The following is a 27,613-nucleotide window of genomic DNA, read 5'->3' on the forward strand; positions in this document are numbered from 1 at the left end:
TATTTAAATGTTTCTACCACATCTCCCCTCGCCTCCAAGTTATATATAACAAGAACCCTTAGTCTTTCCTGATAATTTCTCTCCTGCAAACCCCTTACCATTTCCATAACCCTCCTCTGAACTCTGTCCAATGTGTCAATATCCTTCTGGAGTCCTGTTCTCCAGACCTGTAAACAATACTCTAGGTGAGGTCTGACCAGAGATCTGTAAAGCAGCTAAAACCCCATGACCTCTTGCTGCTATGAATGCATCTTTCTATTCCCAGGACCCTGATTTTTTTTTTTTTTTGTAATTCTTCTAACCTTTAGGTCATCAGAGAATATTAATCCTAAATCCCTGTCTTCTGGGCACTGACAATGTCCCCAATGCTATATCCTGCCTTGGGATTGTTACTTTCCAAGTGCATTATTTTGCGTTTATCAACATTAAACTGCAGCTGCCACCCTCTCAGTCATGCTTTTAATTGACTGAATTTACTTATTTTCATTTACCATTTGAGTTGTGCCACTCAGAAGGTCTACCCTGCTGCAGACCTTTGTACCTTCTACAAAAAGACATACCATACAGTTAAGACCTTCTGTAATAGCTATTAAAAAGTTCAATAGTCATGTCCCACTGGTAACAAATCCTTTCTCTGATCCTAAAACATTAACTACCACCTTCTGCCTCCTGTCATTCAACCATTGCGTTTTCCATTTTTGAAAGTGTTGAAAGCCTTACTGGAATCTAGATAGGCTATACCAACAGCTCCTCCCTGGTCTATAATTTTAGTAACCCTGTCAAAATAATAGTTACTTTAACAAGATCTTTCTGTAGTAAACCTGTGCTGTTATTGATCATGCAAACCATTTATTAAACAATCCTTTCATTTAGCATGGTTTCCCATTAATTCGCCAACCACTGATGTAACATTTACGGTGGTGCGGCAGTTGCCAAGTTCCAGTTTTCTGGGACTACTCCTGCCAGTAGTGACTGGTTAAAAAAATCAACCAGCTGTGTTGCCAGGGCCCTTCAAGGCTATTTTAACAACTCTGGGTGTAACCCATTCCAGTTTATACCCAATAAAGAAGTTTAGGGAAATTCAGGAAATTTCAGCCTAACTATAGGTCTACAGTTCCTAAACAGACACCTCAAATATATCAAGTTCAAAATGGAGACCGGAAAGTCAAGAGACCCTGTGCAGCATAGATTGAAGGGATGCTCACCGTCACGCGCCTATACAACCCTCTCATCAATGTTTCCTTAGGATGGCCCTTCCATGGGGCTCTTCCATCAGCCCCAAGAGTCTTCATCAAGCTCGTTTCAGCTCATTTAAGCACTCTCTGTTCTACCTTACCTGGACGATTATATAATCCGAGTAGAGAAAGCCTCTACCATGCAAAGGCATGTCACTTTTAAATTGGGGAAGTCCAATACCCTACCCCCTCATCAAATCACGTTCCAGAGTCTTCTCTTGGATAAGTTTTTTCCTCCCTCCAAGATAGAGAACCTTCTCCTTCTCACAAATTAGGGTTCTTAAATTTAATTAGATGTATGTCCCTCATAGGGAAAATGGCACCCGGGTCTCAGCACATGGGGGTTCTTTAACGGTTTATTCTCCAGCATTGAGACAGGTCTTTTTTTTCAAGACCATCATGTCCAACTTTCTATCTGTGTCAGATCATCCCTCAAAAATTGACTTCCGTCTAGGGGTGCTTGGAAACACACGATCGCGAATCTCTCATATAAAAATAAAATGAATAAAGAACAAAAAGAAAAAAATAGTGTGATACAGTAAAAAATGTTCCTGGAGTTTTAACACAAGACTTCAATGGTTGCACTCACAATATACATCAGTCTTTAGCGCGTATATCGTACCACCCTTCATGTTCCTTGACATTTGGATGAAGAATATCAAGCGCATCAGGTTAGTTGTCCTGAAGTGGTGTTGGTCTCCAAACGAAGTTCCTGGTGTGGCTGTACTGGAACCCAGGGTCCAGAAAGATGTTTCTTTAATGTTCCAGTATAGATGTTTATAAAGTGCTAGTGCTTGTGTAAATAAATTATATTAAATTATTAAAAATGTGATAAATGGTGTATGTTCAGTAATTATGAATTGATCGGTATGAAAAAAAACAGTGGATAGATGCAATAAAATAAATAATTTAATCTAGGGCTATGCCCTTACAATTCACTGATCGGCAAACTACACTATATAAGTGTTTAACAAAGTCTGTCCGAGATGAATAAAAAATGTAAAATATGCATAGGTAACAAGTCGTAAAAAATCGAATAAAGTCCAAGGTAAACAGTCCTCTACGCGTTTCGCCGGTCAAGAGCTTCCTCAGGAGGTATATTCGTGACCCAGTGGTGTTCGTGTTTTTATGTTCGCCCGGGCGCGTCAACCGCGTTTCCTTCGTTCCGTGCGTCTTTGGTGCGTCGTGCGTCTTTCCCGGCACGTCATCGCGTGTTTCATTCATCCGCCCTCTTAGATCTTTCGGTCATCGGGATCGGATTATGTATCGGATGTATAAGTTTCCTTTCGTCTATATGAAGTAAGGGATCACATATCCCAGGAAGAACAAAAATAAAGATTTAATTCATGCGCATGATGGTGTTTGTTATGTTTTAGATCACGGGGGGGACGATATATAAGGAGATGATATTTATGTGGATTATGTATATTCTATTAAAAACGTGTGTAAACAGTGTATATTAGAGACATACATGTATAGGACGATTAATTCTTTTAAAAGAGGGTAGATGAGGTTGATTGGTATGTCAATAGTTTGGCCGGGGACATCTATACGTATATATAATGACCATTCATATAAGAAAAAGCAAAGGGAAAAAAATAGATCAAATATATTTATAGTTTGGACATGGGTATCTATATATGTATACAATGATCATTCTTATAAAAGGAGCAGAAGAAAAATAAATCTAATGGGGCAAAAAGGTGAGTAAGATGCTGAAGGATCGGTATAAGTTTAGTAAGTCAGTCGTGTCCACATCATGGAAGTGGGAAGTGGGAACATGGAAGCTGACATCATAAAAAAGGTAAGTGCAATATTTAATTTTATATATATTTTAACTTTTTATGTATGTTGCTTTCTTGATTTGTATGGGAGTTTATAAATATGAAGGACACCCAATTCAAAAAAAGAACTAGAATAAGGACAGAGAATGGAGGTCGTTATAAAAAGGACAAAATATCCATTTCCAGATTTAAGCCACCTTTTTTAAAAGTTTTTAATTTAAAAATCCATTCAGTTTCTCTCTTGGAGAGATGTTCCACGTTGCTGCCTCCTCTCCAATTGGGGGGTACCCAATCTATGCCAATAATTTTTAATGTTTCTGGGGAGAAACGTGAACAAGAGTTGCAATGTTTAGGTACACTGTTTGGTGTTTTGGTTCCTAATATTCCCTATATGTTCCAGGATGCGTTCTTTCAGAGGGCGAATGGTTCTGCCAACATATTGTAACCCGCAAGGGCATTCTAAAAGGTATACAACATTTTTTGAGTGCTTGATGTGATATGTTATACCTGTGTTATTCCCTAAAAAGCTGTCAGTTTTTTGGGGCAAATGGGTACACATTTTACAGTGTCCACATGTAAAAAAAACCTTTGGGTTTTGTGCCAAGGAAGTTACCAATCATTTGTGGTTTAGTCATCTTAGGAAGTACACTCGGGGCCAACATGGTTTTTAAAGTGTCTGCTTTTTTTATAGATTATCTGGGGGTTTTTTGGGAGTATTTTCCCAAGAACACAATCGTTCTTCAGTATATGCCAATGGCTTCCCAGAATCCTTTTTATCTTATGTGCTTGGGAGTTGTATTTTGTAAAAAAAAGAAAAACTAAAATCTTTCTTATCCTCTTCATTCCTATCTTTTTTCTTTCCTTCTAATAACTGGTTTCTATCTATCTGTTGTACCTGCCGAAGGCTGCTATATAACCTCTCGGAGGGATAGTTTTTCTCCCGAAACTTCTGTGTTATTTCTTCTGCTTTAAGATTAAAGTCTTCCTGTTTTGAACAATTGCGTTTCACTCTCATTAGTTGTCCTTTTGGTATATTGTTGAGCCACAATGGATGGTGGCAACTTGTATATTCTATGTAGCCATTTTTGTCTGTAGGTTTTGTGTAATTTCTAGAGCAGATCAGATCATCCCTCCCCTGATGGCTTCAACCTAACCTGCTCTCAGCAAGGAAATGTTGGTCTACTCTAGACAAAGAGATCTTGGCTACAAACCTAAGTGGCAAAGGACAGGGTGACTTCTATCAAGAACGAAATGCCCAAGGTTACTGGTCACTAAGAAAATTCCTGCTACCCTCCAATTGCGTTGAGATGTTGGCTGTGGAGAAATCTCTCCCTCATTGGCTGATTTAGCTAGCTGGAAAGTCCTGATATGATCAATCAGCCGGTGGTGGCCTATCTTAAGCAGAGCGGAAGCTCATTCTATTTTCCTGTCAGCTATTCATGTCAGTCGAATCATCAGGTAGATTTTTTTTTTATACGCTCGGGGCAATGGTTATCTTACAGCAAAGTTTTTTATTTAATCATCCAAAGATGGGGTATACCCGAGATTGACCTGATGGCCTCTGGGATCAACACCCACGTTTCTTCCATCTTAACCATGAATTTAGAAGATCAGCCACTAAGCTGTGGATGCTTTCTCTCAAACTTTTTTGAGAATTTTCAATATAACCCCCCCCCCCCCATCTCCAGGGTAATAAAGAAAATCAGAAGAGCAGAAGAACAAGAATCAGTGATCCTAGTAGTTCCAGATTGGCCACTGGGAGTATGGTAAATGGATCTAGATCAGGAAGATTTCATTTGCCCATCTCAAGGTCTCATACTCCATCTCACTCCAGGAACTTTTATTCTGACGGCCGGAAGACTGAACAACAGCTGTTGAGAGAAAAACTATTTTCTCCTACAGTCACTGAGACTTCTTGTCAGCCGAAACAGATATCGCTTAGATCAGGGGTTCTCAAACTGCGGCCCTCCAGCTGCTGCAGGACTCCATCTCCCATACTCCTCAGCCAGCCCCTTAGCTGAAGGAGCATTATGGGAGATGTAGTCCTGCAGCAGCTGGAGGGCCGCAGTTTGAGAACCCCTGGCTTAGATACTCGAGGATCTGGAAAAGGTTCTGATCCTGGTATAAGTTGAAAGGTTGTAATGCATCTTCTTGTCCTTACCCTTTAACGCTATCCTGAAGAAAATCCAGAATTAATGATGGCTTACAACCACCTACGGTGTAAGTTCAGGTTTCAGCTATCAGTTTTGAATTGGCTTCGCTTCAAATGTTTAGATTTTCTGGCAATTTTCTCCTCCGTGTTTTGTTTGGCACATCTAATAATGCACATTGCCTCCCTAAGATTAGCTTTATCTTCGCTCCCATCTTCCTCATTTATGGTTTCTCCTGTAATATATTTGCCACATCTTGGAAGGACCAACAGAGGTTTCCCTTTTCTTTTAGTCTAACAAGTTGAATGTAATGTTCTGCTGCCTTTAGCAGAACATCTCTTAAATAGTTAAATTTCTCATGTACTGTCTAAAAATATCCAGACCACGACTCACCTACAAATCTTTCCATAATAGAAAAACCTGCCTTTCCAAAATCATAAAGCTTGGTTTTACTGTTTCAACCCGTACATTTCAACCTCTCTCCTTACATTAATCACACAGATTGATAATCACTGGAAGCCAAACGCTTTCCTACAGTGCCATCCAAAATCAAGTCTCCGTTTGTAAACACTAAATCCAAAAACAGCCTCCTTACTTGTTGGCTCCTCTACCAGTTACCGAAGACTCAGTCCCTGTAAGGAATTTACAATGTTGCCACCCCAGGATGAGATTACTTTCCCACGTGACTAGAACATTACAGACATTTGTCATAATTAAAAACAATACACAAGATAAATTACAAAAAACAAATTTTTATTTTGGGAACAAGAAACGAACAATATGACCATGTGCTTTATTCATTTGACAAAGAACCCACAGTGCTTCTGATGTGTCCCAGATACATGCGCAATCTACCTCACCCGTAGGTCAGATATATACCTGATAGGCACTATATACAGCGACCAATGAAAATAAAAGGAAAAAAAGCTGGACTAAAATCTTGTTATAACCAATATCCAAGAGACTAGTAAATAAGAGATTAGTCTCCCCGGCGCATGTATACTTATGACGCAGGCTAACGTCTCCTTCACCAGGATGTCTGAACATTTCTTCTAATCGGAATCGCTGTCGCTCTCGGCCTCCTTCACGTCCACGCTGAACTTATACTCTTGGTCGCAGCCCATATAAGCATCGCTCATGAAATAAAGGGTGTAGTTGTGGCCTCCTGTAGCAGGTGCCACAAAATCCAGCTTTACCTGTAAAATGAGAATAAGTGGATTTGATGTTAATAAAGAATAAATGTTTGCAGATACGGTACCTGATCTCTTTCAGAAAAGACCCTGCTTGCCCCAAGCATTATCAATTCATTTTTCTTATACTCCCATAGAATGCAAATATCATTATATTTAAAAGATACAGAACATTTAGCTGCATATTAATGCTTCAGCTATAAGATAGCCAACATTCAGGAAATTTATAGAAGCCACTTAAAAATATCCTTTATTACTTATGTAACAAATTATCCTACAAACGGGTCTGAAAGAAACGGACTTAAAAGCAAAAATAAATAAATATTTATAAAAATAAGTTCATACGTATAGAAGAAAACTGTCAGAGCTGCAAATAATTACAGTACAAAGGGTAGCAGATGCCCAGAACAGCCTTCCAGTGGAAGTGGCACAGGCAAACAGTGACTTAATTTAGGAAAGTTTGCAACGTGCATAAAACTATGCTCAACAGTTAATAAGTTGATCATTTAAAAAGGTCAGACTAGACGGGCAAAGTTGGTTTCTTTCTGCCATTTAATATGCGACAGGGGAAGGCACATAGCCGATTCCACTGGACCTTCCCGATAGAAGCTAAATATCGTTATTTCAGCTTCAAACGCCTCACCTTGGCTTTCTGCTGCAAAGTCAGCCTCTTGATGGAAATCAAGCTGTTAGACTTGGCATCTCCAATCACAACCCACCAGCCTTCCTCACGTTTCTGTGGACAAAGAACAGATTCTTGTAAGCGTCTTTTTTTTTTTTTTATCGTACATTTCTTGCCGTTTCAACACAGAATGAAGCTATTGGAAATATTAATATGAAAGATACACGGCGCTTGACATACCTGGGGGAAAAGGGGAGCGATGACGGGTCCCGTAACCTCCTCTTCTCTCTCCAGCTGCACGAGAACCACAACAGCTCCACCACTGAGACAGAAAAGAATCAGAATTAGACACCTGACCTCACCCACGCTACACGGTCCTGTCTGCAGTCCAAAGCTATTGAGGCTTCATATTATTTTTATATTTATATAGCACCAACAATCTACGCGGCGCTTAATACAATACATATATTCAAGGGGAATGACAAGACGAGAACTGACAGACTAAGAGAAACCGATACATTAGGAGAGCCCAGCTCACAAGCTTACAATCTTGAGGATTTTGTTTAACCCTTTGAAAAACAAACAAACTTTGGGGCAGATGCCAACAGAAAAAGAAAGGTTAAGAAGCTTTCCAGCATTTATCAGTATCGGCTGCCAATCTATTAGTATTTCTATACCTAGCTGACCCTACAGATACGGTCAAGAAACTCAAACATGTTCTCGCTCGTCCTCTTACCTCCTGATACAATCCTTGTCTGCCACTTCATAAGACAGCTCAATGTTGGGGTAGCGGTTACAGAACCGCGCCACGTCGGCCATCTGCATATCGCCGAGCTGCAGCAGCTCTGTGCGCTCATCATCCTCCATTTCCATAATATCGAAGACACTCTCCACTCCCTGGAAAGCATAAAGACAGGGCTCAAGTTAGTTCAGGCACAGTGGCCGCCAATGTTATCATTGGTCACATATAACATCAGGAAAAAAAATCCATTAAATCCAATAAATCTATTGAGCATTTTACTGAATTCATACATGCCAATATAAACATGGACTTGAATTGATCATTTCAAAGAGATTTTTTCCACTGCTCTTACGTTAAGCTTCTTCCAGTGTTAATCCCATTAAACAAGTTCTCAAAATGGACAAAATGCTTTTCACCTAAAGAAAACAGGTAATTGGTGGAAGAGCTGGGTACGTGGAACATTTATATATTCGAACGCAGGCACCCATTTTACCGTAGTATGCGGTCAATTGCTTTACAGCGGCCACATGGAACAGAGCGTTACCTTGTCCGTGCATCTCTTAATGTGTTCAGAGCTGAAATGAGGCAGCTGTTTCAGATAGGAGTCCTTGGACCACATGGCCTGTGTCACCATCTGCGCCAGCTCCATAGCAGCCAGCGCGGGGCTAAGCCAGCCATTACTGGACAGGACATCCACACACGCTTGGATGAGTCGAATGGCCTAGTGGGGAAAAGACATTATTATTAGCAGTGTCTGAACCACAGCACTTGCTGTATTTACCAATTAATGAAACACAGCTCATCAACTCCATCATTTGTAATGGAATGTGCCTTGATGACTGGTAATTGTTCTATTTAAGATTATGCTGCAGCAGTGCAATGTATCAATGTACCGATTCACTACAGTTTAAAGTTCTCTTGCGCAGTCCTCACCTTGCCGAGGATCTCCTCTGTGTCAGACTGAAGTTCTGCGCTAAGCTGCATGCGCGACAGATGAGCCTGAAGAAGCAGATTGGTCTTCACATGCGGGTCATTGAACTTGGGGTTGGTAAGCTTGTGAGGTACCTTCTGTGCCAGCTGGGACAAAAACAAATTTTAATGGAATAAGTTTATATTTCATAACTTTCATAAAAATAAAATGACACAGTGTTTCAGAAGCTTAGTTACTGATCTGCTCACATTCACCGACAATATTTTGCTATTCTTGAAAATGCATAGCATCCTTTGTCTTATTAAGTACTCTTCATGTTATATCTCAGGACCTTTAATTCCTTGCAGTAGTTTGTATTATGGCATAATTCTTATATTGTCTTTCACAATCTAAATTATGTCATTTATGAAGGCAAAAAGCGTATTCCAGCAGTACCCACATAGACTTCAATAGCATGCTTCAGAATGTTTTTTATATAAATACACAGGAATGTACAAAAATCAAGCAGTAAAGAAGGGATGGGACAGAATGCTTGCAGAAGGAGAGAAAAGATGCCGGAACAAATCATATTATAGAAAACCACGCAGCAGAAGAGTCTTGTAGAGATAAGAGTGCAAAGCCTGTCAAAAGGTCTATAAGAGTTTCAAATTCCCCTGAAAAAGTAGAATGCTTGCACAGTTGGCGATGCATATTTATGATCTTCTCTAGTTTTGTTTCTGATAATCAATGAATTAAAAGCAGAATGTTTAGCATGAATACCAAGGAGAAAAGCAGGAAAGCACATCAGTCTTACCTGTCGGAGGAGGCTGTCCTCTCTGTGCCGGATAGGAATGCTCTCGTACTCTGCCGCATTAGAGATGATTTCTATCAGACCCCGGACCTTTGTCTTGGCGTTAAGAGACATACTGAAGAGCTCTGGGGGTAGGGAAGACAAGGATTAACAGAGAGAAATAAAGCGAGGGCAGCTGCAAGTGAAAAGAAGAAGGCCGATTGCTCACCTATGGTGGTATAGTTGATGTAGTAATAGGCAGCAATCATTCCCAGATTGAGTGGCGCAACGTCCATCTCGTCCTCTATGCTGATACATTTAGACTGCTCCAGGTCACTTAGAGTCTGCTCAACAACTTCAGACAGATGATCTGACAAGTGTCTGTGAGAGACCCCTGGGAAAAGCAAAGAGATTGAGAACCAAATTTCCAAACAGGAAAAAGTAAACGAAAGACACGAGAAAGTACAAAAAAACAGATCCACAGAAAAACACAGTAGGAGGAATGATGAGCTGTATTTTTTAAGTATCAGTGAATCAGAACAAAAACATTTCAAAAAGGACTGGAAAAGGTTTAAAGATGCATTAAAGAAGTAAAGACAGCAAAGACGAGGCAGAACAAAACAAGTGGCTTTATCTATACATTGTGTGTGTCATGGTACAGGACCACTAGACCTCTGTGTAAGATCTACCCTCAGCTATTGGTTTTTCTCACAGAAAAAGCAGATGACGCTGCTAACAGGAGCTTTACGTTTAGTAACTAAATTGTCAGCTCTGTTATGTTGGACAAAACCTTCACAAACACGCTAGAAAGGCAAATGGGGTGATTGGTGCTCTTTGAAAGTGTGAACATGGGCTTTGTATTATTTTACGCTCAACCATCTGCAGCTCACACCTCAAAGCACATATTTCTAAAATACAGAAACATCAAGGAACACTTCTCACCCTGTAGATTGTAATAGTTGGGGTTCTGGGTCATACGTCTGTAGAGGAACGTCCAGGTCAAGTAATCCACTGCATCTTGCTTGTTCTCAATGGTCTTGGTAACAATCTCGGCATTAAAGTGGTCATGCATGCAATGGTCCAGATGAGATTCTACAGGCAGCGGTTCATAAAGGAACTTTTTGAAGAAATCCTGTGATATCCACAAGCAAGATACATTAGCATTCTATTAAAAAATAACCCCCCCCCAAAAAACAATGATAAATTGGTAAGAAACATCCTTCTCACCTTCTTTGATCCTTGACACATAATGACACAGCGACCCTCGTCATCTTGCAATGGACGGTTTGCATAGCCTACCATCTGGAGGACATCATATATGGGGTAGTCCACATACCTGTAAAGAGCGAGAGAATTATTAGATTTCATATATTATCATATATTTTATCATATTATACAAAAATAAAAATGTTCCAAGGCCAGCAATACTTACGCGTGAATCTTGCCGTTATAATACTGTGTGTCCATGATGATTACCAAGTGAGCAGCAATGTTCAGACCCCAGCAGAGGCTGCGAGAAGCCACAATCACCTGCACAGCACCTGTCGGAAAAAAAAAAAATAAGATGACAACTACGATGATACAAAACAGCGTCAATGTTTTCCTTAAATTCTTCTCAAAGCCGAATATCAGAGAGCACAGAATGGAGAATATGCCTAACGTTCAGATTAAGCAAACAATTATGAGAACAAGTAAGACTGACCAGAGACGCGGCTGCTAGCGCTTACCTGTACTGAAGAGCTGTTCCACAATGCGTCTCTCCAGGGAGGAAAGCCCTTCGTGTAGATAACCCACTCCATTCAGAAGTGTCTCCTTTAGAGTGCCATCACTTAACTTTTCTAAATATGGAGTCAGATCCTTCTCTGTGCAGTGCAGAAACCTGTGAAAGGAAACAAATAATGTCATTCCTGAACAACCGTAAAACTACCTCAAAACTCACAGCTCACTTTCCACCTACCTCTGCTGCTGAACGTCGGATGCACAAGTAGTGAGTATGTCAATGGCTGTAAGCCTCGTCTGTTTCCGAGATGGAACAAAGACAATAACTGGTTTCTTGGGCGAGTGCTTCACGATAGCATGGTATACTGGCTTCGCCATAGAGAGTAGCCTGGTCTGTGTATGACTGATATTGAAGCCCTAGGATTGAGAGAGCAAACGTGTTTAAGAACTTTGTGTCGCTTGTCTAGACCATTTTAAAAGTTGTCAGCCTATTTGACAAAACTGAATGATTTTGTTTTAAAAATGCAGTGCACTTTATTTATGGAGGGCACATAATGCTAGATAGGCAATCATATAATGCCTCCTTTCTCCAGAGTGTAATTTTCATTTATTTTTTTTGACATTCATGCACTGTGACATTCATGCACTGTGACCAAGCCAATGCCGCTCCCAGGGAGAACAGAAAACATGGTAAAGCAAGAAGCTGCAGGGCTGTGCGTTCCAGTGTTGGTATGTAACATTTATTTTTATGCTGGCACCCCTGGACTTTTCCTGTTTTTAGGTAGTTTGCCTTTTCCTTAAGAGATAAATTTTACCAAAAATATTAGCCCAATACTAAAAATAAGCAAAAAAATAAAATAAAAATGTATTTATATATATATATATATATATATATATAAATAAATAACATTTACACCCAATGTGCTTCAAGCTACCTAAATCCTGGAAGATCAGCACACGCAAACACACAAAAACCTACCTGTATATGCAGCTCTAGCGGAACAGGCCTCACGTTGGGGTGGAAATTGAATGTAGCAGTGGCACTGCAGCCCAGCCAATGAGCCACATCCTTTGCATTGGAGAGGGAGGAGCTGAGGGCCACAATTCGGATTGGCCTCTCAATCTGAGAAGAGATGTAGCGCATTCGAGAGCAGATCACCTCCAACACAGGCTGCAATGAAACAAAAGACCATAAGAGGACATCAACAACTGATATTGTTTCTACTACACTTATTAGATTAGGTATAAATTCTAGATAATATGGAGGCCTTTTTCTCAACAGAGGCTGATTAACACTTGGTTACACTTGTTCTAGAATATTAGATCTTAAATAAAAAAATGTAATCTCCTTAAACAGGAAAGCTTTAACAAATGCCTATGGTCCTTTAACGCCGAAGATACCCTTCAACATCAAGACTGAAGAGCAAGTAAATGAATATATAAAAGCCCAAAAGGAGAGCCACGGCTTCTTTGGACGCCCTTACCCCATTGGCTCCACCTATAAGGTGAGTCTCGTCGACAATGAACAGACTGACGTTCTGCACGTTCTTGCGCTGCTTCCACCGGCGTGATAAGATGTCCCATTTCTCCGGCGTACTGATGATAATATTCCCCTTGCCCAGCAGCTTCAAGTCTGTGCTGGTCTCGCCAGTCAGCAGAACAACTTTCTTGTACAGCCTCTCCTGGAACTTCTCAAACCAGTCCATGAAAACCTGGCGTTGGAAGAGATAACACGCAAGAAAACACATCCGTAAATAAGCAGGAAATCAGCCCAATGTGGAATAAAAAAAACCAAATGTAACAAAGCAGCATTTTTAACTCACATTCCCCCAATTTTGTTTAGGGGATGGATTCCCGTTTTAATACCAATGGCGGTAGTAATTGTTCACGGAATGGCATTCGCTTTATCTGTAATTGGGCATGGGCCGATTAACTCGACCTGCGCGTTGATAGAAGGCGATAACCCAATATACCCTGCACAGTTTAAATCACGTCCGCCTATGCCTTTGCCGGGACCCTTTTATTTTGTTCCCCAACAATTGGTAACGATGGAGGGTTTGGAGGCGATAACATGGCTAGATTTTAGTTCCACGCACAGTATATATATATATATATATATATATATATATATATATATATATATATATATATATATATATATATACATACATACATACATACATATATATACATATATATATATATATACATATATACATACATATACACACACATATATTTAGCTATAGAACCAGAATGTCCTTTCTTGAAAAGGGAAAACAAAACAAAGCATGAGGCTTGTCATCTATTATGAGAATATATTTACATAAATGAATCACAGCTCACATCTTACAGGCAGTTGTTACAGCTAATGAAGGCACAAAAAAGTATGTAATGGGATAATGAGATTGATGGAGAGGAGGTGTGGGAGGATATATTAACGGTGTACTGTTTTCTTAGAACAACTCAAACAAATAGAAATTATGCAGGAAAAAAACTCTTAACTGCTTCAAGTAAGACTGGTAATGATTGCCGAACATCATGCCAGATCTCCAGTGGGGAAGAAAGCATTAGAGAAACAAAGTTCTCAGCGTTCGGAAGAAGGTAGGAGGCATTTTGCAAAGAACAAACTCTGCTGTGTACTTTCAAAGAGGGAAAGGAGTGGGCTCAGAGAAAATGTCAGGATAATTTGATGGGGAAAAAAAGAAATATTAAAAGTTAAATCAAAAGAAAGATCCAATATGACACAGGAGGAATTGCAAAACAAAATTAAACTAGTAGAGCGTAAAACACATTTCTTTCATGGATCTTTGGCAGGATAGTGGTTGCTGTAGGAATAAAAGGCCCGTGGGCATCTGGAAGGGGATTATGGAGGATGTAGTCAGGACACTGGGCATAGCCATTAGCAATGAGCTTCACTAGTTCTCATACTACATGCATACATTCACATTAGTTATTTGGAGAGGAATAATATATATATTTATATTGACATGATTTCCGCTTCTCTATAAAGCATGCTATATGTGACGGTAGGCCTAGGGCAAAGGTAACATTGCCGAAGGGGTGAATGCAGCATAGGCACTGTATGGTCTGTTTGATCTAATTGGCATATCGGAAGAAGGACATCTAGAACTGTTCTATAGTTTGACCACAACTGCCATAACGTTTATCAAGGTGACAAGAGCAGAAGCATGGAAACTGCTGCATGAAGGAAACAACTGTCACTTCTGACAGATACTGCTGAAGATAATAGAAATTACAGTAGTTTGTGGGATAGGCTGTTCTACCCCAAAGAGATTTCAGTGACCGGTGAGAGATTTCTCACTACAAATAAACGCATTTCCAGCACATTAAACTGCATATTGAGTGTATACCTGCTCTGCCAGGGCCTCCATAGGTGTTATATAGACGCAGCGTCCCTCAGAGTTCTGCAGTAACATTCTTAGGATAGCAAACTCGGCACAAATGGTCTTTCCGCTTCCAGTGGGAGCTCCCACGAAAACATTGTCATCGCTATTGTACACGGTGTTAAAGACTGTAGAGAAGGAGAAGGCAAAGTGTTAACTCACAACAACAAGGTGAGGATATGGATCTCTGGCATAGTATAGGGAGAAATTGTATACACATTTTATTTTATAAGGCATCAAGTAACGCACCTTGGGTCTGGATAGGGTTAAAGAAAGGGAATTTGTCCTGGTACAAGCTCTCGAAGGAACTGTTTCTCAGGGCAGACACGGGCAGGGGTTGCAGGTCCAGCAGCTCTGTGGGTGGCGGGTACTTCTCTGGCAGTATCAAGTGGCGAAAAGAGACCGGCAGTTGCGTCTCACAGGCTGAAAAAGCAATTGAGAGCAATTCTTCCTCAGATGCTTTGTAACATGCATATTACTGTATTTCAATGCATTTAATGCAATTCTCAATCTCGCCGAGGAATACGTAATACTCTAAAAGGAGTTGCAGACTTAGATTAACCGACATTTATCCACTTACACAGCCAGCGATCGGACACGACTCGAATGAAGTACTGCGGAGGCAAAGGCTCAAAGACGGGAACAAAGAACGTTACAAGGTGCTCATCTTGGGCGTATTTTGCCTTCAGGAGAAAGTACTCGTGGTGCAGAATGACTTCACTGTCCACGTCTTCCACCAAGATCCAGAAAGCTTCGGAGGAGCCATGAACCTGAGGAAAGCACGCCGTTTAATGAGACTCAACAAACTATACGGACACATTCACATATATTACATAGTTACTGGTAATGTTAGCGTGATGAAAAGCTATGACACTTTGCGCTATTTAAAAAAAAAAGCAAAAAAAAATATTTTTATTTTTTTTGAATGCTTCAATTCCAGCATTCAAAACCATTTTTTTTTTTACAATTAAGTTAGGGTGACTGAGGATAAATTCAATTAGTATGAAGGAAACAATTAACACTTCTGACAATATATATTAAGATATTTTGTTTTGTAGGCTAAGCTGTTCCACCCCAAAGAGAGCGCTATCTGTACTTCAAATGTACCAAACTTGACTTAATCATCCTGAAAATAATTGAACCAACATTGAAACAACTGACACCAAGGGATTTGCAGGATGAGGAAGAAACGAAAACGTTCAGGGCTGAACAACAGAATAAATAAAATGCAACGTCTCACCTTCTCATCCCACTGAAAGTCCGGGGTTATCGTGAGCTCCACTTTGAGCGTGGAACGTGTGATGGGCTGCAGGTGCACAGAGAGGTCCAGCTTGGGAAACAAGTGCACATACTTGTGAATGGTTTTGCCCATTTTTGGCATGCGGATAAGTTCACCTTTTAGAAAGAAGCAAAGAAAACAAAACTACTTAGCACCATACTCCATAAAAGAGAAAATACGGCATAAAAAAAGGGGCAATGCAGCAGAAAGGTGAGTGAGCGTTCAAAGGAAGATGTCCGACATAAGCATGATGACTTTTGCATATGGAAAACAAAATCTGGGTCATTTACCTATCTCATTGTGGTTCAAGTCATACAGGCGTTCAAAGGGAAAATTCTTCTTCTCAATCTTCTTTACCACTTCCTCTGGGAGCTTCTTAAACTGACGCAGTGGACACATGGACTGCCACCTGGGACAACAAAAATGCATCTGATCATCATACAAAATGCACCGGAGGATGAGGACAAACAGCAGATTGTATGGTTCTTACATTCTCTTGTCTATCATTTTGCAGAGGTTCAGTGTCTTGTCTGTGAGTTGAGCCCATCCTCTGTTCAAGACGATTTCAAATATCGCTCGCATGAGACGTCCGGCAGACTGCGAAAATTAGGAGGCGGATGTAGATAGGACAGCCAGTAATATTTAAAACAAAAAAAAAAAAACACAGGGAACACCTTTGTGACCGTTTTGTTAATCTGGGTATTTTAGCACTACTCAAGTGGTAAATCTCTATGGCTCCTCTAGGCTTAAAGGTCTTCTCTGCCAGGTAACTCACCGAAAAGTCCTTGCAGTGTTTATGCCTATAAACTACAATCTAAACGTACAATACAGTTGGTGAGTAATGAAGTATAACCCAAGGTCAACCCTACTGAATACGAACAATAGCATTTTCAAACAACCTCACCCAGCGTGTTACTTTTTCTTTATTGTTCACTGGCCTACATTTTATGTAAATAGATTAAGGTTAAAAAATAGCAGCTAAGTCATAGTCTAGAGTCCCCAGTTATTGCTCTTGTTGCCCAGTATACAATATGGAAAACACACAATTTGTTCAATGAATAAACATTTAATCATGTCTTTCATAAAACACAATAAAACCAGCGGTAAAAGTACCTGAGTAACATACACCATGTCGGCCATCAAAGCAAACCCTTCAAGTTTTAGTTGAGAGATGAAGGCTTGGAGAAGGACGTTGATCTGAAGGGAGCGAAGGAGCAGTGGTCAGTCTCATAATATCTATTGCTGACACTATAACACCGCCTATAGATTATTAAAGTCTCACCTTAGCGCTTGGCTCCTCTATACTCTCCTTCACAGGGATTGGAACTCTCTCTAGGAGCTTTTGTAGTTCCAGTTTTTCCTCCTGTATGATAAATAAACAGAATTTCGCTGTAGAATTTGGCAGCACATAAGAACCATTTGGTCCATCAAATCTAATCCTCAAATTTAAATCAGTCCTTGATCTTGTCTTAGATTAACCCCTTAATGACAAAGCCCGTACATGTACGGGCTCAAAATACATGGTTTCCAATGGGTTTAGGGACCGCCCATTGTCCTTAAGGGGTTAAGGAACGCCATAATCTCATGCATGTTTGAATTCTCTCACTGTACTAGCCTCTACCACTTTAGCTGGGAGGCTGTTCTTTCAGTAAATGAAAACTTTTTTTATGCTACCGAACCTCTTAAATTTTAGGTAATGACCTATTGACTAGAATTTCCCCTCCTTTGAAACATTCCCGCTATGCTTTCTTATTGATGTCTGCACATCCCACCGTTGAATTCAGGATATACTGTTTGTTAGCTTAGGTCAGTAACTTGGATCCCATAAAAACCATCACTGCAGCCTTTTACATCTGTGTACAAATAATTCAGCATGCAATTATCGGTTAGCATGCATCTGCATATATGCAACGCCTATTCATAAGAACACAAGATGGACAATAATGTACAAAAAAAAAATTCTAATGTGTGCATCATTTTACCATGATTGTTCTAACTCTACCTCATGTTATGACTGCACATTTCTACTAGTTGAAAGGATTGTTGGTGGTAGTAAGCTGTTCATTACTAGCAGCAATGAGTTTTCACCGCAGCTCACAGAACCCCTGGGCTCAACTCACCTCTCGGACCGTGATGTTCTTGAACTCTGAGGACAGAGAGAACACCCGGAACATCTCGATCTCACTGAGTGTTGGCTTCAGCAGCTGATTGTAGGTCTGTACTGACTCATTGGTGATATAGTAATGACTGGCGATGCGTCCCAGCTCTGTCACCTAAAAAAAAAATGATCGTATGCAATAAACCTTACTAAAGGACATGCCCAATGCGTTTTAATAAAAATGGCATCACAGGTTGAGAACGGCTAAAGGTGTTGGGTTGCCTCGTACCTGGAAGTTTCCAGTCTTCTTGTCGTATTTAAGCAAATTATTCTTGTCTAGCATGAGGGCTGCTGTGTGAATGAGGTCCAGGCGCCTGTGCTCCAGCAATGGGTCGGATTTGAGGTCATCATGGGAAATACCATACAAGGTGGGTGACCGTAACATTCGGATGTATAAGTAGGTGTAACCCAGCCAGTTCACAGCATCCTACAGTGCAAAGAAAAGCGGTAAGTACCGTGTTAACCTTCTTACTACCCAGCGTCTATAAACAAGTAATTCCCTTAGTCGGATTTCACATGCCTTTCTAAATGTACTCAACTCTAGATAAGATGTTTAATCTAACTCCTGCCGTATAGCGTATATGCGTCTTTCCTACATACAAAACATGTTGTAGTTGGATACCTTTGCGTTTTGAACATTTCCCAGGACTGCCTCTGCATTGAGCATGTCAGGGAGCTTCGCAATCACTTGACTCTCAATAGGCAGCTGCTGGTTCAGGAGAGAAAGATAATACTGCAATTCCCCATGAGATGTGATGAGGATTCCCTCGCCTTTTGTATCGTACTGCGGACGCCCAGCTCTTCCAAGCATCTGAAAAGAAGAAGATTGAAGTTTACTAATCTATCAAAAGCCATGAAATACCTGCAAAGCTAAAAAAACAAAACAAAAAAACTCCCGCTCTTGATGCATTGGGAGGAAGATTGTTTGATGGGACTTTACGCTGTCTAAAGGGAGATGAATCTTAGGACAACATTTACATTTGATGTTAAAGAGCAGAGACCCTTATGTTTAAAACATCCTTGCTATTCAAAAGAAGCAGAAGCAAATACCCAGGCGGACTTGCCACCTTACAATTCATCAAAAACGCTGCTGCCAGGCTTATCCTCCTAACCCATCAGCACTTTTTATCCATTGCACACCACCGCAGAATACGATGGCACTGCATAAACACATTAATAATGGCAACATTCATACTGACCTGCAGGATATCCAGGGCCCCCAGTTCTGTCCAGCGTCCCTTCTCTGGGCTATACACCTGGGTGCCTTTGATAATAACTGTGTGAGCTGGGAGATTAACACCCCAAGCCAGAGTGGCAGTGGACACCAGAACCTAAAATCCAAGAAGTACATCCAACATTTAGAGCTCATGTTATCTTCCCATCACAGTACCTTCATTTTGCTATGGCTTACATACGGCAGTCTTGTGCTGCCAACAGGATCCTAATTTTCCCTTGCAGGTTAAAAACTGTTTTAATGACATTGTTTGGTATCCAATTAGCTGTATGTTCCCCAACACAGTGTCACTCTTGCCAAGGTCTGATTACCAAGAATGGTAATGCTAGGTTCAATGCTTTTTATATGGCTCATTAAATTTGCAGTATAATCCAAGTGTTACGTCCAATTCTCATTGGTAATTTCATTGTGGATCTCACATCACTAACTGAAGCTCTACCCTGCAGTAGATAAGCAAATTTGCTGCTTACAAGCTATAGAAACGCATCTTGTGCATGTATAGAGTGAATCGGACATGAGGTGTGTACTCACCTGAATGTGTTTGTCAGCAAACAGATCCTCCACCAGAGTCCTGTCCACACGGCTCATTCCAGCGTGGTGAATAGCAAAACTATACGGCAGAAGATCCTTCAGTTCTAGATTCTAAACAAATAGCAAAGTTTGCAAGTATGACACAACAACAACTCTTATGGACTATGGAAGCTTAAAGCACAGATCCCAACGCTTCTTACTTTGCATTGCTCTGCCTCTGTACGCAACACCTCAGTGGAGGCAGATCCCTCTCGCAGGAACAGCCCCAGCGTGTCTTTCTCTAGGCACATGTCTCTGATCGCCCGAGATGTCTTGCCAGTTTCCTTTCTGGAGTGAACAAATACTAGTACCTAGAGAATTAAATGGCCAACTGTCAGAGCTGCACACAAACACTGCATACATACAGCAACCATCTTAACACAAAACAAATGCAAGATTAAAGGTTACAATTAGTAACTGCTGGCCAGTTGCATTCAATATGCTTTCCATTTAGTTGAAGCCGCATTAAGTCACGATGCAGAGTAGAAATGCTCAACCACTATATGAACCCAAAAGCCATCATATTTAATTCTCTATCCATGTGTACATACACAGATTAGACTTTGCGTAATTTAGTGTCCGTTAATATAAATACTCAAAGCACCCAGTCCCTTAAATTTAACTTTCAAGCACCGGGACACCACTTAAAAACTACACACACAATGCTATGCTATAAACCATCGACGTACCTGGTTCTTCCCAGCATGTTCCATGATCTTCTCATACACAATTTCATTCATAATTTGGAAGCGTTTGATGGCTTTCTTTTCTGTGATACCAACATAAGTTTGTTCCAGGGGCACAGGACGAAAACTGGGGCAGAGGAGAGAAAGGAGAGAGGTGAAGAGAAAAAATACAGATGCAGTTTCAGTAACAAAGCGTGTGTTTTAAGGTTTTTATATTGTGGTACATAGTGTTTAATAGGTTGACAGTCTTCTCATTATAGAGCATATAATAACATGCGCAGTTCTATAATAAAGCAGGGTGCTGTTTATACCTGTTGTCGAAATAGAAGAGTCCCTTGGCAGGGTCCACTCGAAGAAAGGTGGCCACATCCTCATAGTTAGGCAGCGTGGCACTGAGACCCACCAATCGAACATCTTCTTGTGTCATCTCTATGTTACGGATAGCACGAGCCACTAATGATTCCAGTACAGGGCCTCTATCATCATGCAACAGGTGGACCTCATCCTGTGCAACAGAAAAGAGTGGATGCAAAGTTAACACAGCATTGATAAACCACACAATCACGACAGACACCTGAGTGAACACTCAAATAAATGCTCACCAGAATGATCAGACGAACAAGCTGTGTGTAAGTTCTCTCTCCTCCTTTCCGGGTAATAATGTCCCACTTCTCTGGAGTACAAACAATGATCTGTGTGGCATTAATCTCCTCCTTGCACAATTGGTGATCACCAGTCAACTCTGACACTTTGATCCCATACGTAGACAATCTCTATGGAAGGGAAAAGGGAAGAAAAGGAAAAAGTGAATCAAAAAGTTACAGTACTAAAAATGTTTTACCAAACAGACATGATTAAATAACTCACCTTGCTGAAATTTCCCACCATCTCCTGTACCAAGGACCTCATGGGGGCAACGTAAATAATTTTGAAGTTGTCTACATTGATTGTACCATCGACATTGATGTGTTTTCCAATCTCCCGGAGCATGCACATCAGAGCTACGTTTGTCTTACCAGCTCCCTAATAAACAAAAGGGCAAAAACAAAGAATATAAAAGATAAATAAAAGTTCCTAAGAAACGCGCAACAAGACCAGCTTGCGATGGACCGCTTCACATGTCGTAATGCTTTGTGGCTGTGCTGGCTAGTAAAGAAAGGTTCTGTGGGCATAAGTGCGGACTGAGCACAGCTAACACAAAATGTACTTACAGTGGGAGCGCAGAGCAGTAGGTTCTCATCAGTCTCCATTGCAGTTTTGAAGAGTTTGCTTTGGATTCTGTTTAGTGTTTTAAAACCATCAAACCCAGCCTGAGCATATTTTGGAAGTTTCTCCACTGCCACTAGTTGCTGAAAGGAAGTAATTGGTCTTAGCACCGATTTTAAATAGTTCAGCCAAAGACAGAGGGAAATTAGAATATTCACTAACCTCATCAGCAGCAAAAGGTTTGGGTTTTAATGCAGGCACATGCACTTCTTCATATCCTTTCCTCTGGCGCCTAAAGGAACCATCAGGTAGCTGGCAACGCTTGTTGGCCATGAAGTGACTGCCTTGGGCAAAGGCCAAGTCCTCCAGATCAAGGGCTTGGCGAGGAGTAAAAGCCTTTTTTCGGTGACAAAAAGCAATGAAAATAAAATAAAATTTTTGTTTCCTTTTTTTAAATACTGTGATTTGTTTCAAAGCTGCAAAACTTTTCATATAATACATTGGTTTTTTTTGGGTTTTTTTTAACAGCAGCACACTTGGTACATGGATGTGTTTTGCCTTAGGGTAATTGTCTGGCAACACCTCAGTTTTTTATTGTGGTGTTTGTATCACTTGATCCCATACAATGGTGACAATCTAGGGCCATGAATGTATTACAAGTGTATAATTAAGTTTTACTAAACTAGACGTCCCAAGATTAAACAGCCTTATTTTCTCACCTCTCCTCCCTGTTCAAGATCCATGCTCTCCAAATCTGTGTCCACTCGAGACTGTCTCACCCTTTCCCTGCGTGTGCGCTCCTCCTGGGATTGGAAAAGGCAGGAGTTAATAATAAAAACTCTACAACTCTCAGAAAATACATCATGCTCATTTAATAAACATAATTTACCCTAATAAGGTCCTCTTTTTCAGTTTCTTGCAACTGATAAAGGTACTTCGACAGCTCAGGGTCGGAATCCATTTTATCCATAATCCTTTCCTTTTCAGCTTCACTCTGGGCACTTGCCAGAAGAGTACAGTACAGAACTGGAAAAGCAAAAACATGGCATTGACATGACACCATAGAGAATGATCTATTTATAAATGCAAAGTGTAAATTCCGAAACCGAAATTACTGGCAATTATTAAAAACTTTGCCATGAATAAATGTAAGCGTTCCCAAAAAGGTTTTTACTACTAGCCCCAAAGCTGAAATTATAGATACAATATTTTGTTAAAACTGAGGAAACTGAGTATACTGTTTCCAGTTACAAATACTCAGTGTACAAAACATTCCTGGGCATCAGAAATAAGAGCACATTGTTCATGAACAATTACATGATTGGAAAAAAACAGGTGTGTAGATAAAGACTACTTACTCATCATACGGTGCTGCCGAAGGATTTTAATGAAATCAAATGTATTGAACCCAAGTAACAAAACCAGCTGGTTTTCACATTCACGATCATCACCTGCAGTCTAAAGAAAGAAAAAGATCATAAAGACGTAAAACGGATGATGTATACAAGCAATGGTTATTTTGTAGGATAACATAAGTTAATTCACAACCCACAAAATCTGGGCCAGTGGATTCAGACAATCTTGACCCATGCAAAGCCAACTGTATATGACGTCGTGGGGACTTTACTGTTTAATTGTTGTTTGCATATATTTTTTAAAAATATTTATTTAAAGATTTTTGCAGTGGGAGAAGAAATTCTCTCCCCTCGTTTTACTTTGATCCACTTGGTCACTTTGAGCATGTAAAAGGATCAGCCCTATGGTCTTGAAAGGCTTAAATACCTGTATCATATTGTGTAGAGGCAAACATACCTTTAAAATCTCCAGGACTTCGTCTGCTTTCTTCTGAGACACAATGGCATCATCATAAAACCTGCTAAGTTGTCTCTGGAGCCAAAAGGCATCAATATCCCGAGGATGAAGATCTTTCTTCTTGGAACTCATGATTTCCCCAGATGTTACAAGCTAAAGAATTTAAAACCAAACATTAAAAACATCCTGGCAGACACAAGATAAACGCCTTCACAAAAGATCCTTATTACTGGCTTCCTTACATTAGCAGAGAGTGTGCCTTGTACAATAGCTTCATCTCCTTCCATGTCATCATCTGATGCATCATCCCGTACTTCTCCATACACATCTTCATCCCCTACCTAAAGGAAATACAATAAAAAAAAAAAAAGTGAGTGATTAACAGCACACAATTAGGAGGCTGGCAGTGTGGCAAGTTTGTAGGACTTATTTCTAGGTCTCAAACCTCTTCATCAGATTCAAACTGCACGTTGACTCCATATGTTTCGTCTATGTTATCATCTGCAGAAAAAAAATATTCACAGAAAAGAATATTAAGGATTTAAAGAGCCAATAAGTACAGAGGGTTGCAACTAGTAAGGTTTCCAGCACCACAGGAACATTTGTATGGGCAAGGTCTCTGATTACCATGAACTCAAGCCATCTTAACAGTCCTCGCTGGCGTGAGGCCCCGTTGGGTTACTAATTACTGTGTACTCAGGGGAGAGCCACTAAAAATTCTCAATGCCAAAAGGTTATCAGCCAAATAATAGAAATGAAAAGTTATAAATTACGGATCAGGCTATGGGAATACAATTATCTAAAGACATATGCATAAGCTATAAAGGTCAATGAAAAAGGTGTTTTCAGGGAGGACTATACTATTTGAAAACATTAACATTAAATCATAGAAATAGTGGTGCTGGCAAAACCTATGCAATTATTGCATTTTACAACTCAAACATTCTCCTTTAAGCGATTCGAGTGGAATGCAAAGATTATTTATCACACACCCATATTTTGAATTTCTTTATCGCCACCATAGTCTGAGATCTTTTTTCCCAAGTTTACAAGCACATGGTATCGGGTATCATCTGTCTGCCCCAGGAGCTGATCCACCTCCCTTCTTCTTTCCTTGTCTCGCAGTTTGTCATTCTTTAGCACAGCAAGGACTTCATCAGCTGCTCCACACAGGATATCTCGAGGCTGGTGGGACAAGTCAGTTAATACAGTGCAAACCAAGGAGTGCTTGAATGCATCACTTTTTTTCAAAACGCGACATGTATTATGATCTACTAAAGGCTCCACAACCCTTAAATCACAAAAAAATCTCTGCAGCCCTTCCAAATCAAATTTAATGTGTTTTAGTTTTTGCTATTACTTCACTTTAGGGAGCATAACACAAAACACAAGCGCAAAACCTTTACCTGGTCACCCAGAGCAGCCTGGATAAAGCTGAGGAGCACTTCGTAAGTTTCACGAGTCTCCTTGGTCTTGGGTTTGTATATGATTCCAACCATTTCATCAATGCCCTCTGATAGCAAGGTGTATCCTTTCATCTTGTTAATATCATGTCTGTCTTCGTCTCGCTTTCTCCTCCTGGAGTACACAACATAAAAAAAAAATAAAAAAATGAGCAATTCCACAAATAGGTTTCTGTAAATTTAGTTAGGGTAAAGGTAACGCTACTCAGTTTAAATATAAAGGTAAACTAAACCATATTTTCATGTTTTATTCCTTCTGGAATGGTAATTTTCTGCACACAGGTTTCAAAATACCAGCAGCTACAGCAAATCAACTACAATGCATTAAACACACACGTGGCCCCACTCACTTGGCACGTCTCTCTTCTTGCATCTGTGGTTTGGTTTTCTGTGCTTTGTCACCCATACGAGTGCCTTCCAGTTTCCCCACCAATGACAACACCTCTCCTGTGGGTTCATCTCTGCGGGTCCTGTCTATCAGGGAGCGATCTGCTTGAAGTACAAGGTTAGAGTTCTGTGGAGGGAAAAAAAAATATTTACTCATATGTGCATATATACAATAAATCTATTAAATGACAAATAGTTGTGTTTTGGTGAATGGTTTAACTTAAACAAGTACTGTGACTGCATGTAACACACTAAACAAATTGTGTTTTTAGTGCATACGGTTTTTCAACAGTTACGCCAATAGTGAACGACCCCTGAAGTAGAGACTAAAATGCAACAAATTGTTGTTGGGGGATCTGAAACCACAATATACTTGGAGCTGCCAGGTTGATGATGTTAAAGTGGTTTATTTTTGTTTGTTTTCTTTCTTTAATGGAAAGGCATCACGAGAGTATAATGCACTTAGGAAGGAAGATTTAAAAGATTACACAACCAGATGGTCACAGAGTCAAGTCCTTTGTAATAATGGACCTTAGGTTTGGTAACATGGGAATACAAAAGATTTTGTATATTCTGAGAACCCCTGTTACAACGGTACAATTATTGTATATCAAAAATGTATATAAAAATCACAGATTGTTGTATATATTCTTATATTTTCAGGTCCAGAATAATACATGTTCAAACAAAAACAGACAAGTGCTATTTTTTTCTCTAGTTCCAAGGAAAATACCAAAGATATTAGCCTATGAAGGCAAGACGCTCTTCCTAGATTTCTAACATTTTGAAAGATGGCAAAAGCAAAGCAGTCTTCTGCGGTAAAACCATATATTGAAATGTTCTTCCCCCAAACCTACCGCTCCTCTGCGCAGAATACCCAGAAGGGGGAACAGAAAACTAAACTTTCAATCAATGACTGTTAGAACGTTAGAGACAGTCATGTAAAACATACATAGTCATAATTTATTCAGCGAACAGGTGGCACATTAACCCTATGATGTATAATGTAATGAGATAACTGCCCCTTATTAACAAAATCAGTTATCCATTGTCAGATTTACTGCAGATAGTATACATATTCATACATTGTGCAATAGAACACTCACAGTTTCGTGTGGGCTTTTTTGAGCAACACACTGGTCAGATATTGCACCAAGTGTGAGCCAAAAGGCCATACAAAAACTTTCCTCCAGCACCAATATTTAAACACATAAAGTACTCATAGTTATGGTGATCACCTCATTTTAAATTGCAATTTTGTACAAATAGTACGAGGCTTCCTTGCACACCGCAAATCTAAGTTACAAAGGCGTCTTCCTATGTCTACAGCATTACACGTATGTGCACACTTTGCCCCCAAGCCACCGGCTCCGTGGCTTTTTCTCGTTCCCGCGCGCCACGATTCTATCACCTAATAACCCCTACTATAATCCATTCATACTCACCGCTTTGTATTCATACTGCAAGCTACGGGCTGTTACATCCGCCATCCTGCCGTCTGCTGCCCGAACTCGCTTCACTCACGGGGCAAACAACGCGCAGAAGACGAAACTTCCGCCTTACAGCTTCCACTTCCGGTTCACGAACGCACTTCCTGTTATTTTTTTCCCTTGATTTAAAACTTTATTGGGAGGCGCATTTTAACATTCACAATGCCCTCATCGTCTGTGTGTCTGTTTGGTATGAGTGTATCACACGTGTGTATAGAATATGTGTATACAAGCATTGGAAAAATGAATTTAATTTAACCCTTTCAGTGCCATTATTGTACTTTCCCTATAGCTACATTTAGGTGACAACCTGATAAGCAGCTTACACTTTCCCTACAGGAAAATCTACAGCTATCTCTTTTAGGGCACTTTAATCAATTTGCAGATATTTAGTTTAACCCCTTCGTGACCAGACCGGTTTTCATGACAATGATTGTACGTTGTTTGAGCTGTCATTTTATCATTTCTTATTCACTGACCCCACACAAATGGTGTTGTTTTTTTCAGGACAATAAAGTCTTTCTTTAGACAAACTCATCCAGATGGGTATCGCTGTACTGAGGAGATGTTTCTGAACACATACCCGGGAGTTGTTTGAAGGGACGTATACCAGCAGCTGTAACTTTATACCTGAAATACAATGTGTGCGAAAAACCCCCACCGAGAAAATAAATGATTTCACAAACATTGGCAGAGTCTGGTGCTGGAATTAGTGAAGGGGAAGTGTTAAAATGCAAACAAATGCCACCATTTCAAATGCCCTGGAGTGTCTTGTTGTC

The 27,613-nt window shown here is 40.2% G+C and overlaps 1 protein-coding gene across 1 annotated transcript; it reads right to left on the bottom strand.

The window, feature by feature from the left end:
* Nucleotides 1-6,221: 6,221 nt before the first annotated feature.
* On the bottom strand, nt 6,222-26,834 carry LOC149300187 (U5 small nuclear ribonucleoprotein 200 kDa helicase-like). Its single transcript, XM_089485638.1, has 45 exons — nt 26,790-26,834; nt 25,308-25,471; nt 24,901-25,072; nt 24,487-24,679; nt 23,940-23,995; nt 23,737-23,835; nt 23,495-23,647; nt 23,041-23,140; nt 22,572-22,708; nt 22,402-22,485; nt 21,905-22,078; nt 21,688-21,825; nt 21,344-21,499; nt 21,079-21,249; nt 20,788-20,981; nt 20,480-20,603; nt 19,952-20,101; nt 19,752-19,862; nt 19,186-19,317; nt 18,609-18,797; nt 18,216-18,413; nt 17,949-18,101; nt 17,111-17,191; nt 16,942-17,025; nt 16,319-16,425; nt 16,119-16,237; nt 15,790-15,944; nt 15,130-15,319; nt 14,799-14,972; nt 14,517-14,677; nt 12,627-12,854; nt 12,122-12,313; nt 11,381-11,559; nt 11,151-11,302; nt 10,856-10,964; nt 10,651-10,759; nt 10,366-10,555; nt 9,653-9,817; nt 9,448-9,569; nt 8,657-8,800; nt 8,268-8,444; nt 7,718-7,878; nt 7,222-7,303; nt 7,003-7,095; nt 6,222-6,365 (listed from the first exon to the last, which is right to left on the bottom strand). Exons 1-45 carry the CDS (start codon nt 26,832-26,834, stop codon nt 6,222-6,224), a joined length of 6,411 nt encoding a protein of 2,136 aa, XP_089341764.1.
* Nucleotides 26,835-27,613: the final 779 nt, after the last annotated feature.

Source organism: Sceloporus occidentalis, unplaced genomic scaffold, assembly GCF_023333645.1.
Source record: "Sceloporus occidentalis isolate IW3139 unplaced genomic scaffold, rSceOcc1.0.p SCAF_26, whole genome shotgun sequence".
Taxonomy (NCBI): domain Eukaryota; kingdom Metazoa; phylum Chordata; class Lepidosauria; order Squamata; family Phrynosomatidae; genus Sceloporus; species Sceloporus occidentalis.

What these genes read in the sequence shown, in the direction of transcription:
- LOC149300187 (XM_089485638.1), bottom strand. Translation starts at nt 26,834, where the DNA reads ATGGCGGATGTAACAGCCCGTAGCTTGCAGTATGAATACAAAGCG. An exon ending in CAGAGGCAGAGCAATGCAAA is followed by an intron (nt 19,863 to 19,951) that starts GTAAGAAGCGTT and finishes CTATTTGTTTAG; the next exon opens with AATCTAGAACTGAAGGATCT. An exon ending in CAGAGGAGATCCTCGGCAAG is followed by an intron (nt 8,445 to 8,656) that starts GTGAGGACTGCG and finishes TTTCCCCACTAG; the next exon opens with GCCATTCGACTCATCCAAGC.